Here is a 16,980-nt window from a genome sequence, read left to right on the forward strand (position 1 = left end):
ACCAGTGTATGGTGTTTTACGGGTCATATAGTTTGGCGACCTATGTCTATACATTGCCAGGGTGTCAGACGTCAGTAATCATCATAATGTTACAAATTATTTGAGGTAGCTCAATCATAGGAAAACAAGTTAACACCGCAAATGCTATACATGGGGATTGCGGTGGCATAATATGGATGATTACCACGAAATTACCGTTCGTATAATATTATATTTGTTATGAGTTGACTGCAGGCGCGTTGTCTAGGCAATTTTGATACATCAGCATGTAGGTGGCATTCGCACGGTATTCCGCGCTGTTATAAGTAAATATCTCTCGATAAAAAAACAACCTCGGGTAGGTCTTTGGGTAAAAATCATTTTTTTTTATTAGTACCTAAAGACCCATGATAGGATTACTCAGTCGGACATTTAAAATTTAAGCGAATATCTATACAGTCGATAGTTAAACCGATAGATATTCGCGTATAAGTTATCGGTAGCCGGATATAAACATGTTATTGGGTCATGAGAATTTGTTGGATGTAATCAACAAGTGAGTGTTGACAGTATGTTATATTATATAAGTAGGTACCTAATTAGTAATTATTTATATTTATTATAATAATATACCAATGTTAATATAACTTAAATCTTAATAATATACATCCGGCGAAAATATAAATTCAAAATAAAAAATTCAATTTACAGACGTGAAATAGGTTCTATTACAGTATTATACCGTACACGCATCACACAAATTTAAGTACTTGTAAAGACGTTCGAATCATGAACAAGATTACTTTGCATTGCCGCATTGGTAAGAGCACTTCTTCAATTTTTCAAATTCTTGACAGGAATAAACATTTAAAATGTTATTCATTTTTAAACTTTTTATATTAAAAACTATTAAAAATATTGAATATATCTTCAGACCAATGCAAAGTAAACTTTTTCATCTAATCAAAAATCTTTAAATCGACCCACTAGAAGCACCTTAATTGATGTCAGTCGCCAGGATGGCTTATAAAATTGATAGGGTTTGCAGGGTCCTTAATTTAATAATTTATAAAAATGCATTGACAATCACGACTTAAGCATAGGCAAAAATAACATTCGAGATTTGGAGGGGGGGCTAAGCCCCTAAAGCCACTCCCCTATTTACGCCTATGCTTAAAGGTAAATCTTATAAACAAACAATTTATTTTTAATTAGAAAATAATATTTAAGTTACTATAAAATTAATTGTTTTTAAATAACAATGTTCGATTTATATAGGTATTCATTGATTCTTAATTGTTAACATATTAAAATTATTTATCTAAGTATGCTAGAGTAGAAACTTTGAAGTTATAGATTTTTAGTAATTTATTTAAAGATCACTAACATATTTAAAAAAAAAACCTTAAACTTAAAAATGTATAACTGACAAGAAATAGTAACATTTTAAAATAATGTTAACAAGATGCTTAAAAATTCCCTTATTGAAAAACCTAAATTGGTACTTACCTTAATTGGGTTAATTTAACTCTTGATATTATTATGTTAATTTTCAATCTTAAAACTATGATAGCACTGCGTTCCTTATAGGTTACTAGTCTACCGTAAACTATAAACGTCAACTATAAGAAGGTTTTTCCATTCAATCACGTAAACCACATATTCTTCTTTCTTGCTAGTAAACTAATGGTATTAAAAAATAAAATGTTCTAATCTACACAGCACGGTATAGTATGAACTGTGAACCTTGAAGAACGCCACACACCCATTTTTAAGGGGTTGGGTATAGGTAATTTGTGTTGAATGTCGTAATGTAATATTTTAATAATTCAAAGTAAGTTACCAACGAGTACAAAACTACAACAATTGAGGAGTAAATACAAGATTGTTTGCTTTGATACGACTATATAACATAAATTTTAATTTAAAATTTATAAAAATAACAGATTTAAAAACAATATCGATTTTTTTTTATTCATCTAAATAAAAAAGGCCGTTAGTTTTAAATTTTTTTTGTACTGATATAAAAAAATAAAAAGGAACGTCGCAAAAAATTAATGTGATTGATAAAATGTGATCTAATCATGATTTGTTTTTTGGTAAGTTATTCATTAAGTTTAAAAAGATATAAGTACCTATCTAGTTTTTAATTATCTATGCATATCGTTGGACTAAATTAACTAAGTCAACCGAATTCAATTGGACATCACTAAAATGGAATCATTCTATATTCATCATTCATTACTCTTTCATTATAAATTATGAAAAATAACAAATATAATGAGTAACTATTATCATATAGATTATAGTTAATTGTTACTGTTTTTAAAGGAACAAAAATAAAGATAGGATAATAATATTATATATAATTAGTTAAAATAATTGATCTATAATATCCTAAAATGTAGTTATTACAAATAATAATATTAATAAAAATAAAAATTTGTTAAAAAATTTGTCCAAGAGGACCCTACATCTAAAAAAAACAACAACATGAATTCGTATTAATAAATTCTTATAATAGATGAACATTGGAACATAAGTTAGTACTATATACATATTACAAATTTATAAAATGACGATGTAACTTTGGATAATAATATAATAAGTGTCATAGGTAAGACATGATCACTATGTTAATTAATTTCAGTAGGTATGTGACTGTACATTTAGGTATTTGTTGTTTTTAAAAAATATAACTAGATATATGTATACTTTTTGTTTTATAAAATAACATTATAATTAAATTTTTATTTACACTAGACAAATACGACCCAAAATTGTATTTGAATACAAACATTAAATTAGGATAAGCAATGCTTAAACCATTGATAAATGCAACTACATTGGAAATTCAAGCTAAAATTGTTTGAAGATTACACTCTAGGAATAAAAAGTAAACACAAATTTGTAGAAGATCAGAGCATACTTTTAAAAAAAAAGTACACTTTCTTTTTTATTATTTAATTTTTAAACACATGATCAAATTTAAGAATTCCGTAACATATTATCTATTTGTTCAAGATAATAACCTAATATAATATTTTATTGTACTAAGTACAGTTTATAGGATATTTTTAAGATACAGATATTTTAAAGATAGTATATCTTATTTTATTAGATGTTTTGAAAAAAAAAAACTTACATTTATAAATCACATTATATAAAATGTTGTTGGTTGCTCTACATTTTGCTACCTGAAACATAGATTAATTATTGTTAATCTTACAATTACCCATGATTTGTAATACAAACATAATAAAAATGTTAAGACCCTGACAGTCAGAAATAAATTAAGTTCAGAAAATGGTACGTTTAATTTTAAATAACAGTACTTACTCAATATGTTTAAATTTAGTAACAATTTTATTAGTTCTTATTGCACACAAATGGTCAAACTAATTTTTTTGTTTAGTTCTTGGTGGTCATGTAATGAGCATAAGTAAATAAGCATTACCAAATAATTTAAACAATTACATTTGTTGAATTTGTTTTTTCAACTAATTCTGCAATAATTATATGTAGTGCGTAATTAAATGATTACAACTGAAATGTTTTTAGGTATATTGAATTAATTATAACCACAAATTATTGTCTATTCATTAAGATTCATAAAATAACAGTAATAAGCTAACTTCAAATTTACTTTTATTAGAAAAATAATGTATAAATGTGTGTATTAAAAACAATTTATTACTACATAATATAGTTTAGTATTAAATACAGAAAATGAAGTTGGGAATTTAAATACATAGTAATAAAAAATATTGTAAATTTGTATGAATAATTGGATGTTAGATTTCACTCTATCCATGGATGTTTACAGGAAATACAAATAATGCAGTTGTACTATTGTCTAATAACATAATAGCTAATAAGAAATCTTTTATGTTTTTTTTTAAGTTCAAATGATTTTAATATATTGATGACAAACACAATGTAGATAAATATAAATAAATATACACATTATAAGGTAAAATGAACTATATTGTTTACCCTGGCATCAATAATTGATTTATACGTTGGTAACATGTGTGTAGAGCAACTGGCAAATTTGTTATTAGATATCCTCTTGACTCTTACGCACACAACGTGCAACCTTGCGTTTGAATTCTGGATAATTATCACGCCAATCTTTAGCTGCATCTACATTAGCTGGACTTTCATCATTTGGATCGGCCAACATTGAAATAACTGATATCAGTATAGTTTCAACAGTATGCACTGGTAACCAACGTTCACTTGCTTTTTCATAACCCCACTTATCATCACCGGGTTCATGAAGTATTGATATACAAACATCACCACTTTTATCAACTAAAAATGAAAAAATATGAATATTTATGATATAAATTAAAATACATTTTTTAAATACAATAATATAAAAACAATCTTTTTTTTCAGTTTAACAGTTAGCTCAGATAACAATTATTTATATCAGTAATAACTAAGTGACAAAATTAATAAAATAATTTAAAAATAAGAAAATAGAGATAAACACAGCTCGTTACTCGAGTGGTTTTAAGAACTTTATTCATTATCAGATGTAGTAAAAAGGACAAATACTATAACATCAACAATAGGTAATGGAATCATGAATGAATAATTAATATAGTATATCACTATATTATCAATAATGCCTATATAAATACCTATTACGATTAATTAATTATAGAAAATAAATTATTCTGTTTTAACTCTATTTAATTTGCATTTTCTTAAGGTCTAATACCTTGAATAAATTATATGTATACACTATTAAGATAATTCTGCTGTAGAGCTGTAGAGGATTTTACAAATAAATGTTTTACTAATTTTAAACTTAAATCTTTCAGTTAACTATGTTACATAAAATATATTACTGTTCTAGAGACAAAAAATAGAATGTAAATAAAAAAAAGTGTAGTTATTCATTTTATCTAAGAATACAACTATTTAAATAACATTAGTTTTTAAGAACAATGGCTAGATGATTTAATTCCATGAATCCTTCATTTAACTATTTTAATACTTAAAAATCTATCCATTAATTCTAACCTATTATTTATGAAATTATAATCTTTGGTGTAGATTCTGAGCAAGGTTTATAGGAATTTATTGGTGATATTATTTTTTTCTGTTTATTAGTTTAAATGGTTCAATTTTCAAATAGGTATATGGTCTATTGTCTATATCTATCAATGTGGAAATCTAATCCAGTACTTGTTAGTTGACCTTACACAATCAGTCTTTAATTTGAAATGTTGATATCCATCTTTATGATATCAGAACATCCAGGTTAGTCTAGTATGTGATCTATTTATGGGAAAAGGGTAATTACTTCTTACAATATTTTAAATTGTAGTTTATTATATTTTAACTATTAATCATGCAAGTATATTTTCAGCTTTTAATAAGTATTTCTCACAATATTCAATAATGGCATTCAATTTTTAAATCAAAAATATGTGGTTATAACAGAAAAAATATGTGACATTTAAGGATATTTAGAAAATTTTCTTATTTTTCTGTTATGCTACTATTAATTGTTAATATTTTATTATTATTTATTTTTTTAACAGTTTAAAGTTTACGATCAAACAGTGACAAGGTGGTACATTTTATATTGTGTAGTAATAATAAAAAAATACCTGTAATTATTGATACTAACAAAAGGTAAATTTAAAATGTTCTCAATAATTATAAGAATGTAGTTTTTTTAAATCAAAAAATGTTAATTGTAATCAAAATTAAGGTTTAAGAACAACTGAGCAACTGTTTGAAAATATTAAGAAATCTCAATAAAGATATTTTACTATTCAGCGCTTAAGTAAAAGAAGAGGTATTAGAAGTTCAGTTTTTAAAAAAAAAATGTAATCTTATATGTTTTAATAGGGCATTTAACAACATATTTAATATTTTAAACTAATAGTTAGGTATTATTTTATAAGTGGTAAATATACAATAAAAATCTAATTTCTTAATTATTAATATACTTACTATTAGGGTGCCAAATTTCAGTAACAAATTTCATTTTTGGTGGCCTTAATGGATACTCCTTTGGAAAATTAACATGAGCCTTGAAAAATCCTCCTTCACTGTAAAAATAATAGTTATTATAAATATTATAACGTATTTTAGGTGGATTATTCTATAGTATGTATAATAATTGATAAGGCTATTAAATCATTACCAAGGTCAAAATCAAATGGTTTAAAAATCCATTACTTTACATTTCATAAAAGAAACTCAAATAATCACAATGAAAGAACTTTTATATCTACTGATACAAAAAAAAGAGGACATGTCCTGAACAAAGTTTACAAAAAAGTATAATCTTGTGCTTTCCCACAATTCAGAGCAAACAAAGTCGGAGCATCTAAATCTAGTTGTAAAATTACGTATTTTTGGTATCAGCATTCTAAAATTATAGATTGGACAATTTATCTTATCTTAAAAAAGGCAATTATCTTAGTCTTTGTTTCAATCGGAAATTTACCTAGCTATCTAAAAACAAACTATTTAAAAACAATAGATATAAGTATATAACAAATACCCAATGATTAGGCAAAGTGTAGTAATTAGGCCAAATAAAAATGTTGATGTTGTAATAGACCATTGATTGTTATTGAACAATAGTTAAGTAAAATACATAGTAAAAAGATAGATGGCTACATTCAATAGGTACTTACTACAAGGTGTCTGGAGGTCCAATAATGAGCACTTCCCATTTGTAAATATCATTATCATCTATGAGACCAGCAGAGAACCCTTCTACTGGGTTCTTGTGCAATTCTAAAAAAACAAAATATCATTAATACACACACTCAACTGATTTATCAAACTCCAAATCCCAGTCGATTCGCAAGTGCTAAGTAATAAGTCTAGTTGTACCATTTTTTTCCACAACCCGCAAGAAATGACCATCGGGTAGGGTGAGTTTGAAAACAATTAACGGGGAAAAACAAAGACAAAGTAATAATTAGGACACACGGAATCCTGAAGACACGTGAAAGTATTTTCGGATGTCCGTCAGGAGATCAGATGCCTAACACTAGAACCACCGGCCATGGACATCAAAAATACCGCAGCTTCGATCCCGGACACCGGAGAACAAAAACGGACAGACCGCCGAGATACTTACCAGTCAGTTGTTTCTTTAATAATAGCGCCGACTGTAGTTCTGACATTAAAATTGATTTCGTCACCCAAAAGTGGTTTAGATTAAAAAATGTTACACTCTTGCGGGGACAGATGCTGAGTAGTGAGTACTGAGTGCTAAGCGTAGTATTTGTGCGAGATACCCGTACCCGTGTTCCAGCGAATGGAAAATAAAGGAACACAGAAGAAAGAATAATAATAATAATAATAATAATAATAATAATAGAAACTGTATTATGTTATAAAATGGTATATGTATCAAACAGCAGCACGGGCGCACGGCAGTGCGGCTTATTGGAAATAAATTATAGGAACGGGTCGACGGTCGTCGTGCGTCTGCGCCACTGTCGGTGTGACAGTGTGACCGCGTATAACGAAACTAGACGGATGCGTTCTCTCGACCACCGGCGCCCTAGCATAGAACATACGTAAACACTCTTGATTGAAAATATTACCACAGTTCTATAGTCACCAGAGCGCGCTTCCTGTCCTATGAAGGCCAGTTTTTTCATACTGTTAAATGCAAAATGTTTTAAAAATTAAGAATTAAAATGCTATTTTATTTTTAAATTGAAATTAGTATTTACAAAAACATTGAATAATAAAAAGTTTTTTCTAATCAAGTTGGCATAATAAATTGGAGCATGTAATTATACATTACATTTGGATTTTAATAATTTGCAATATTTTTATCGAGTAGACATCAATTATAAAATATCATGTATGTCACTTCTTTGGATATTTGCATCCTTCTTAAAATCTTTAAATTAAATTCAAACTAGTTTTACATTAAATTTAGGGGATCACACGACAAAAAAAAAATGAGAAGCACTGTCCTAGATTAAACTGTAGTATATCTAAATATGTATAATATGTATTATATACATATTCAAAAATTAAATTAGGTTGCAAATATCCCAAGAAGTGACTAAATTATACATCATAATATTTTATAATTGATGTCTAATTGATAAAAAATATTTAAAACAAAAATACAAATGTAAATTAAAATTATTAGATGCCAACTCCAAAAAAAATAAATTTTAATTCATAGTTTTAAAGCATTTTGCGTTTAACAGTATGAAAAATTAGGCCTTCATAGGACAGGAAGCGCACTCTGGTGTCTATAGAAACTGTGGTAAAAATTTCAATCAAGAGTTTATACGTATAGGGGTTCAGAGTGACGACACCTTATCAATACACCTTGATTGTTCTGTGATTGGACGTAATAATAATTACATAGACATATAAATATTTATTAATATGTCTATGATTAATACTGATAGAATATCTGATATCAATTACCATAACTGGTAGTTACAATAAACCACGGTTTAAGATCTACAACCGTGATGGGTACCCCTGACAAATATCCATTGAGTAAATAATAATTATATATAAAAAAAAAATATCTTTAATCGTGGTCATAGATAATAATAATATCACAGAATAATCAAAGAATTCTGCCGAAAGATAAGCGATATCAGGACCATTTAAAATTTTGCCTTAATAATTTTATAGTTTTAAAACCGGCCACCGGGATCCTGCCTCACATTCCAGGCGAAGAGTACGGATAAGTAAGTATTATGTTTAATTATGCTAATAATATCTGATTAATGCCTTATTGCCTTAGATGATTTATATATAACAGGTATTATCGTTTACAGGTTGTATACTTGTATACTGTAAAAATAAAATGTATTTTGGACTTAATTTTGGTAGACAAGCCATTTTGAAAAAGGCCAATGTGTGGATACGATGCATGTGCAACGTTTCAAAGAACAATGACACCAAGCAATTGGAATATATCCGAAACATTGGCATTTCAGCACATATAGATTCTGGCAAAACTACATTGACGGAAAGAATTTTGTATTATACAGGTAAAATATCCAAAATGCATGAAGTGAAAGGTAAAGACAATGTGGGAGCGACTATGGATTCAATGGAATTGGAAAGACAGAGAGGCATAACTATTCAATCTGCAGCTACTTATACAATTTGGAAAAATTATAATATCAACATTATCGACACACCAGGTCATGTTGATTTTACAGTCGAAGTAGAAAGAGCACTAAGAGTTCTAGATGGCGCAGTTTTAGTGTTATGTGCAGTAGGGGGTGTACAAAGTCAAACATTAACAGTTAATAGACAAATGAAACGTTATAATGTCCCTTGTATAGCTTTTATTAATAAATTAGATAGACTTGGGGCAAATCCTCACAAAGTTTTGGCTAATTTGAGAAGTAAACTTGGACATAACGCTGCGTTTTTACAGCTACCAATTGAAGATGAAGGCAATGTTAAAGGAATTGTCGACTTGATTCATTTGAGGTCAATTTATTTTAATGGTGATTTTGGGGATGATATAGAATATGGCGATATTCCAGAAAATATGAAAAAAGTAGCCGAAGAAAAACGTCAAGAATTAATTGAGCATGTGTCCAATGTGGATGAAAAATTGGGAGAAATGTTTCTCGAAGAAAAAACTCCTACTGAACAAGAACTAATTGACGCAATACGGCGGTGCTGTATTAAAAGAACATTTACACCAGTTCTCCTTGGAACTGCGTTGAAAAACAAAGGTGTTCAACCCTTGTTGGATGCCGTTTTATCATATCTACCAAATCCCGGAGAAGTAGAAAATGTGGCATTACAACCAACTGATGATATTAATAACCCTGCAAAAGTAATATTAGATCCTAGAAGGGATGGAACTCATCCATTCATTGCCTTAGCTTTTAAATTGGAAGCTGGGAGGTTTGGTCAGCTGACGTACATGAGATGTTACCAGGGTAAATTATCCAAAGGCGACACTATATACAATTTTAGAACGTCTAAAAAGGTACGTTTATCAAGGTTGGTACGTTTACACGCAGATCAAATGGAAGAAGTTAATGAAGTATATGCTGGTGACATTTTTGCACTTTTTGGTGTGGATTGTGCTAGTGGTGATACTTTTATTGTTGATAAAAAACTCAACATGTCGTTAGAATCTATTTTTGTACCAGATCCAGTTGTGTCCATGGCTATTTCACCAGTCAACACAAAAGATAGGGACAATTTCAGTAAAGCAGTAGCTCGATTTACTAAAGAAGATCCAACTTTCAAATTCCAATATGATGCAGACAACAAGGAAACTATAGTTTCTGGTATGGGTGAATTGCATTTGGAAATTTATGGCCAGAGAATGCAAAAAGAATACAATTGTCCAGTAACATTAGGTAAACCAAAAGTTGCGTTCCGAGAGACTTTGGTGTCTCCTTTTGAATTTGATTATTTCCATAAAAAGCAACACGGTGGTCAAGGGCAATACGCCAGAGTTATAGGTATTTTAGAGCCATTGCCACCAAATGAAAATACAAATTTAGATTTTGTCGATGAAACATCTGGACCCAATGTACCTAAGCAGTTCATTCCTGGAATAATAAAAGGTTTCAAAATGATGGCGGAAAAAGGATTATATTCCGGCCATAGAATATCGGGTGTACGTCTGAGGTTGTTAGATGGAGCTCATCACATTGTGGACTCTAGTGAGTTGGCATTCATATTAGCTACCCAAGGTGCTATTAAACAAGCATATGAGGAAGCCGCTTGGCAAGTATTAGAACCAATCATGGAAGTTGAAGCAGTTGTACCCATAGAATTCCAAGGATCTGTAATGGGACAGTTTAATAAACGCAATGGTATCATTAGTGGAAGTGAAGGAACTTCTGATTGGGTAACAATTTATGCTGAGGTGCCATTGAACTGCATGTTTGGATTTGCAGGAGAGTTAAGATCATTAACCCAAGGTAAAGGAGAATTCAGCATGGAATATGTTAGATACTCGCCAACAACACCCGAAACTCAAGAAAAAGTGGTTATGAATTATTTAGAAAGTACAGGTCAACTACAAGCTTTTCTTAATGCAAAAAAGAATACTAAGTCATGAGAAAAAAATATTTTTAGCTACATTGACTGAATTGTTTTTTGTTTTTTCTAGTACATGTTGTAAACATTTGTAAGATAACTGTTATAAAATAATTATTTTATTTATAAATTATTATTATTTTTTTTTTTATTTGCATTATAAACCAAAAAATATGTATTATTTTGTTAAAGATAATTATATAACAATACAAAAATGTATATAACTTAAACGTCTTTTGATTTTCAAATTATATTTTATACCCTAAAGCTGTAAACTTTATGAAGTACATAAGGAATTAAATTGATTATATCAAAATATATACTGATGGTACCGTAAACATAATCTTCAGGATGTAATTTCCACATCAATTTCTGTGAACAACAAGAATTTATACATTAATATTTTATAATAAAAATATGGTATTTTTTTTATAATTTTTCACCTGAGCATCATGTACAAGGAACATTGAAAATAATAATGAACTAATACTCGAGAATACAAGTTCATATGTAGTACTGCCCAGTATGATTTGTACTAATACACCAGACGAAAATATAGTTAAAATCAGCAGAGGGCTAAAAATATACAATACAACTTATTTATTAAGTAAATGCATATAAAGGACCGGATCAGTAACGTCATTTGGAGAGGGTATTTTTCCTTGTCTGATTTTAAAAGCAGGCTGGTGCTCGGTTGTTTCTGTTTAACCATAATTATCTTTATTATCATTATTGTCTTTATATTAACGCAAAAAAAGCCTATTTTCACAATACAATGAGTGCCGCTTAATGTGATCACATTGGTTCAGCAGGCCATTTTAATTCTATTAAGCAGTTGATTCCATAAAGCATTTTTTTTCAATATAATATTTAGTTTGGGATTTTCATTTTTGATTCTAATAAACGGTTGATTCTATAAACCATCGATCACATTAAACAAAACTCACTGTATTATGAGAAAACATTAAATATATTGTGTACCTACTAAGAAATTATTGTCAAGATAGTAAATTGACAATTAATAGTTGGAATATATATTTTATATTTTGAAGAGTGCGGGGACATGCATGAAAGTTGATATGTATCAAGTATGTGTTTTGTGTTTTTAGAAGGAAAAGAAACAAATTGTTATGTATCTGAGAGCATTTTATTTTTAAGTTACCCATTAGGGCTACTCAAAACTTTTGCCCCCTTCAATTGTAAAACTGAAATGACGCTACTGGACCAGATATAATATTAAAACACCATAACGTATGGTAATAGCTATCAAACTTAAAACACTCACCAATATTCAGTCAATGATAAACCCACTCTCTTTGTTTTACTCAAATATAATGTTGTTGCTATCATTGAAACTAAGGTGAGTAATAATGTTTGTAGCAGTATAAATAAATCAAATGATGTGACTACAATTCCTACAGTACAAGCTTCTATAACAGTCTACATTTAAGGTTTTAAAATTAATGAAATTCTAAAATTACAATTTATGTTATGTTATACAATATAATTATATATTTATATCTACAGTGTATTCAAGCTAAGAGATACCACTAAATATTTCAGTTCGATGGCCTTGTATTGAAATGGGGTTTTTGTTGAATGACAGATAGTACTTAAATACACATTTTCAGATAAATTTCAAATTTTTAACACTTTTTATAAGCGCATGTACGATACAACTTACTTTTTTTTAAATGATTACATCAGTTTTATTTTATATTTTCGGATACAGTATTCTTTTCTAAACGATTTATGTATAAAAAGTTTTTTTCTAATTACAAAATTGGCATATGAAACTTAATATTTACGAGTAATTTGTTTTTGACAAAATTTAAACTAAATTCAACTTATTGTTACTTATTAATATCTAATATTTTTAAATACCTGTTGCACACAGATAAAATAGTAAAAATAACTTTGACAACATTTTCCTGTTCGTTAAACATTTATTCCTCGTAAATATTAAATTTCATCATTAAATTTTATATGACAATTTTGTAATTAGAAAAAAACTTTATACGTAAATTGTTAAAAAAAAAAATACTTGAATGTGTAAAAAAAATTGATATTACCATTTGAAAAAAAGTAAGTTGAATAGCGTATGTACTATGTACGTATCGAAAGTGTTATAAATTTTAAATTTATCTGAAAATGTGTATTTAAGTACTATCTGTTATTCAGCGAAAACTCCATTTCAATACAAGGTTATCGAACTGAAATATTTAGTGGTACCTCTTAGCATGAACACACTGTATATCAAGCTCAATAATAGTATTAAAAGGTTAAGTCTGGGAATGAAATTTAAAAATCTTGCATACTTACAAAAACTATTAAAATTATAAGGTTAGCAGGATAATGCTTGCGTTTCATGTGTAAAAAAATAAGTACAACCACATTTAATATTAATGTAATTGACAACATATATTCACTGAAACATAAAAATTTTAAATTATTAATTAAGGGATTAAAGCAAGGATTGAGACATTTAATTACATTTAAATATTTCTTTTCTTACAAGTTATAAATAAAAAAACGTATTTTTGGTGTAAACAAACAAAAAAATCCCATAAAGTTGAATGCAAACAATTGAAGTATCAATAATGAAAACACTTTTCTTAAAAACACTGAAACAAAAATAACAAGATCAATAGAATATTATATTGAAATACATTGAAAATTTGAACCTTGAATTACCTTGGCATACATTTACATGTTGCTTCTCTGTATTTAATAAATGATATGAGCTATTTATTTTGTCTTCATTGTTGTTTGTAAAAACAACACCATAATAGTTGTCAAATTCTTTACCTATAAAAAAACCATTGATATAAATAATTTAAAAAAAATTAGTATAGAAATCACATACATATCTACCATAATATGCACTAACCTAACCTATCTTATATTATGTAGTAAATTATAAAATTATTTTCACTGTCATAAATTGGTATGAATTCAATACATATTTGAATTACATATCAATTGACTTTAGTTAAAGGAAGTAATTAACTTAATTAATAAGTGTTAGGTATTGCCAGGCGCAGACTGGCTGGGATGCTACAGCATCTCTTGCCCTAAAATATATTTGCCTAATATTATTTATTATATATTTAAAGACTCTAGACACCAAATGAACAGCAGATCGTTACCAACCTACGTTTATTAGTAATCTATAATATTGTACAATTTTGATTGAAAGTTTGTTGTAACTTTGTACTTATTTATGTTTTTAGCGTATATTCAATATTTTTTAAAACAAATTGAAATATATCAATATTTAATAAATAATCTACGTTTTAAATTTTTAAATTTTCCCCAACAATTGAACAATTTTTGTTATTTGCCCTTTAAATTGTCCCGTGCCTGGGTGTTGCCTTCTTCATACAAATTCAATAGTCATATTATGTGTTCATTTTTAAAAGTGATTAGTGATTACCAATTAGTGATTTAAAATTAGAAAATCATTAATTACATAGTATATTATGGTAATTTCAGTAAATTTAAAAATAAAATGTTTACTATTATAATATAAATAATCATACATTTTACTGATGTAGATGCAATTTTGTGCAAAAACACACTGCAGAAATTATGCTTTTGCCATATTTAATCAAAATAATTAAATGATTTATTTATAAAAAATAAAAGGCAACATTACAAGTTGTAATTAGTAAGTAATTACAGATTACATTGAAATTAATTTTCAATACTTGTTTCTCATAATTCTACAAAACTAGCATATTAAGGGAGTTATGTCTGTAAAAAAATATTATGCTTATCGTTTATATGGTTTACCAATATAAAAAACCTTTCAAACTAATTAAATTAGTTTTATTTTAATGCATTTTATAAAATTGATGTATAATAAAAATGAGAAAAAATATATAGGTATTTAACATAAGTAATATCATTATTATTATTATTTTTTTTGTATCAAAATTCCATATTTATTACTGAATATGACAATATTGACAATATTATACATGATTCATCTTAGTTAATTCAACTAAGATGTAAAACACAGTAGTTATCTTTAAGGAGGTAGGTATTACATTTTACTCAACAATAAATATAGGGATATTGTTACATTATTGAGACTAAAGGATAAATATTATGTTAACTTTCCAAGTCGGAACTAGCACTAAATAGATTAAATTATATTGGAAATTAAATAATTTTACTAAATTTGAAAACGTAACTTGGTTATCAATTTTAATTACCCAAATAATTTACATCATCCATAATCACAATTGATCAATGTATCACCTAAATGTACACAAGTGTTGAAAATTCTTTTGTCAAATATTAATCTTGAAAAAAAGAAAAAAATACAATTTATAATACATATTATATTAATTATCAGTATAAGTATTTACTACTGTCTACTACCTACTTTACCTACGGCAATAATTAGATAATGATATTATTTCTAATTGCTCGTTATCAAAATTATGTTTATTCATGATTATCTTGTAGATCTTCAGTCATAGATACTTAGAAAACATTGTAAAACCTATTAAATATACAATAAACATTAAACCTTACAACATTATAGTATTAAATAACAACATAAAAACAGAAGAGCCTTAATTTTCTTGTATATAAGATAGCAAATAGCAATGTTTCAACGAGTATCAGGATAGCCAAGATAGTTAACTGATGACATATAATTATAATTATATTATCGTATTGTACAACTAAGCAAACATTGTACCTAATAACATTTTAAAAACTTTAAGTAGCTACTGAAAAAGGTTTTAATAACAATAGAATAGATTAAAATCCAAATAACAAATCATCCAACTTACTGAAATTATTCAGAATTTCTGATGATTGGTATAAATCACAGCAAAGTGGATTTAAATAAATACACCTTGACTCACAGACTAAGACAGAAGACTAGACTAAAATATGATATTATGATGGTCTGCAGTAGGTATTAATTAATAATTACCACTTACCAGACAGTCCGAATTATATACTATCTTATTTGTACTAAACTGTGAAAACAAAGGTTTATATTATAACCTATTTACAATATAACTAAAAAAGTAGAAAACTATGAAAAATATTATATTCTGTTCTGTGTAAAACTAATGGCAAATTGGAAATATAGATTTTATTTATTTATTAGTCCAAATCGTCCAAATCAATTACAATTAAATTTACTAATAAGTAATAAGTAATAACTATTAAATAACACAATAACACCGGGACTAATTATTTCGTAAAAAAATGTTTTAAGCACGAATTAAGGTATAGTGGTTAGGTTAGTTAAATTCGTAGTTTTAACTTTTTAAGGTATATTATATTAAATATTTAAATCACAGAACGACAGAACAATATAGGGTGCGTTCGACATGGGCGCTTATTTAATGTCAGTATTCAGTGCATATTATGCTTATTGTAAACACTTTGAACCGCTCGTCTAGACATAAGCGCTTACATCCCACATGTAGTCCGTCAAATGTCTATCCTGTATCCCTATTATCCACGATTAAAGATAGTACTATCTATAGCCGTGCTATTATCTATAATTTATATGTATTATAATTTCATTAATTTGTTTGAAGTTTATGTTCTTACTACAGATATGTATAATAACTAGATACCCGACTCCATATACAATAACATTATTAAATTATGATGCCCGACGCCATTTGCAACTTCGGCAATGTTTACATTTATTCATATACATATTTACTTATATAGACATATATACTGATAATACTATTTTGCCCTTGTTGTAAACGGCTGCCAGCGTCATTGATAAGAAAAAGTCGGGTATTTAGTTATTATACATATCTGTGGTTCTTACCATAGACCTGATAATAGATCTATTATCAGACTCTTCTCTATAGGCGATTGAAAGCTTATCAATTAACTGTTTGGCGGGGGGTGAATCTGTAACGGGGAACATGTAAAATAACCGTGCCTTCGATAATTCAG

The 16,980-nt window shown here is 27.6% G+C and overlaps 3 protein-coding genes across 11 annotated transcripts; 1 reads left to right on the forward strand and 2 right to left on the reverse strand.

Moving 5' to 3' along the window:
- Positions 1 to 2,348: 2,348 nt before the first annotated feature.
- Positions 2,349 to 7,408, reverse strand: Ube2g1 (ubiquitin-conjugating enzyme E2G 1). Of its 2 annotated transcripts, NM_001126205.2 has the most exons (5): positions 7,103 to 7,405; positions 6,651 to 6,753; positions 5,959 to 6,056; positions 3,976 to 4,296; positions 2,349 to 3,176 (listed from the first exon to the last, which is right to left on the reverse strand). In NM_001126205.2, the coding sequence occupies exons 1-4, from the start codon at positions 7,146 to 7,148 to the stop codon at positions 4,040 to 4,042; spliced, it is 504 nt and encodes a 167-aa protein (NP_001119677.1). In that variant the 5' UTR covers positions 7,149 to 7,405; the 3' UTR covers positions 2,349 to 3,176; positions 3,976 to 4,039. The 2 variants fall into 2 exon arrangements, with proteins under 2 accessions (NP_001119677.1, XP_008185920.1); XM_008187698.3 differs by lacking the exon at positions 2,349 to 3,176 and having other exon boundaries at positions 3,611 to 4,296; positions 7,103 to 7,408.
- Positions 7,409 to 8,440: 1,032 nt separating this feature from the next.
- LOC100166869 (elongation factor G, mitochondrial) lies at positions 8,441 to 11,103 on the forward strand. The gene is made up of 2 exons (XM_003246401.3): positions 8,441 to 8,696; positions 8,787 to 11,103. The coding sequence occupies exon 2, from the start codon at positions 8,816 to 8,818 to the stop codon at positions 11,051 to 11,053; it is 2,238 nt and encodes a 745-aa protein (XP_003246449.1). The 5' UTR covers positions 8,441 to 8,696; positions 8,787 to 8,815; the 3' UTR covers positions 11,054 to 11,103.
- Positions 11,104 to 11,182: 79 nt separating this feature from the next.
- LOC100164859 (Fas apoptotic inhibitory molecule 2-like) lies at positions 11,183 to 16,569 on the reverse strand. Of its 8 annotated transcripts, none has more exons than XM_008187702.3 (10): positions 15,993 to 16,569; positions 15,840 to 15,917; positions 15,425 to 15,544; positions 15,252 to 15,341; positions 13,726 to 13,839; positions 13,547 to 13,655; positions 13,354 to 13,459; positions 12,317 to 12,471; positions 11,475 to 11,607; positions 11,183 to 11,403 (listed from the first exon to the last, which is right to left on the reverse strand). In XM_008187702.3, exons 4-10 carry the CDS (start codon positions 15,271 to 15,273, stop codon positions 11,287 to 11,289), a joined length of 756 nt encoding a protein of 251 aa, XP_008185924.1. In that variant the 5' UTR covers positions 15,274 to 15,341; positions 15,425 to 15,544; positions 15,840 to 15,917; positions 15,993 to 16,569; the 3' UTR covers positions 11,183 to 11,286. The 8 variants fall into 8 exon arrangements, with proteins under 8 accessions (XP_008185924.1, XP_008185922.1, XP_016662257.1 ...); XM_008187700.3 differs by having other exon boundaries at positions 15,840 to 15,935; XM_016806768.2 differs by lacking the exon at positions 15,840 to 15,917 and having other exon boundaries at positions 15,434 to 15,544.
- Between the last annotated feature and the right edge of the window lie 411 nt (positions 16,570 to 16,980).

This window comes from Acyrthosiphon pisum, chromosome A2 (assembly GCF_005508785.2).
Source record: "Acyrthosiphon pisum isolate AL4f chromosome A2, pea_aphid_22Mar2018_4r6ur, whole genome shotgun sequence".
Lineage (NCBI taxonomy): Eukaryota > Metazoa > Arthropoda > Insecta > Hemiptera > Aphididae > Acyrthosiphon > Acyrthosiphon pisum.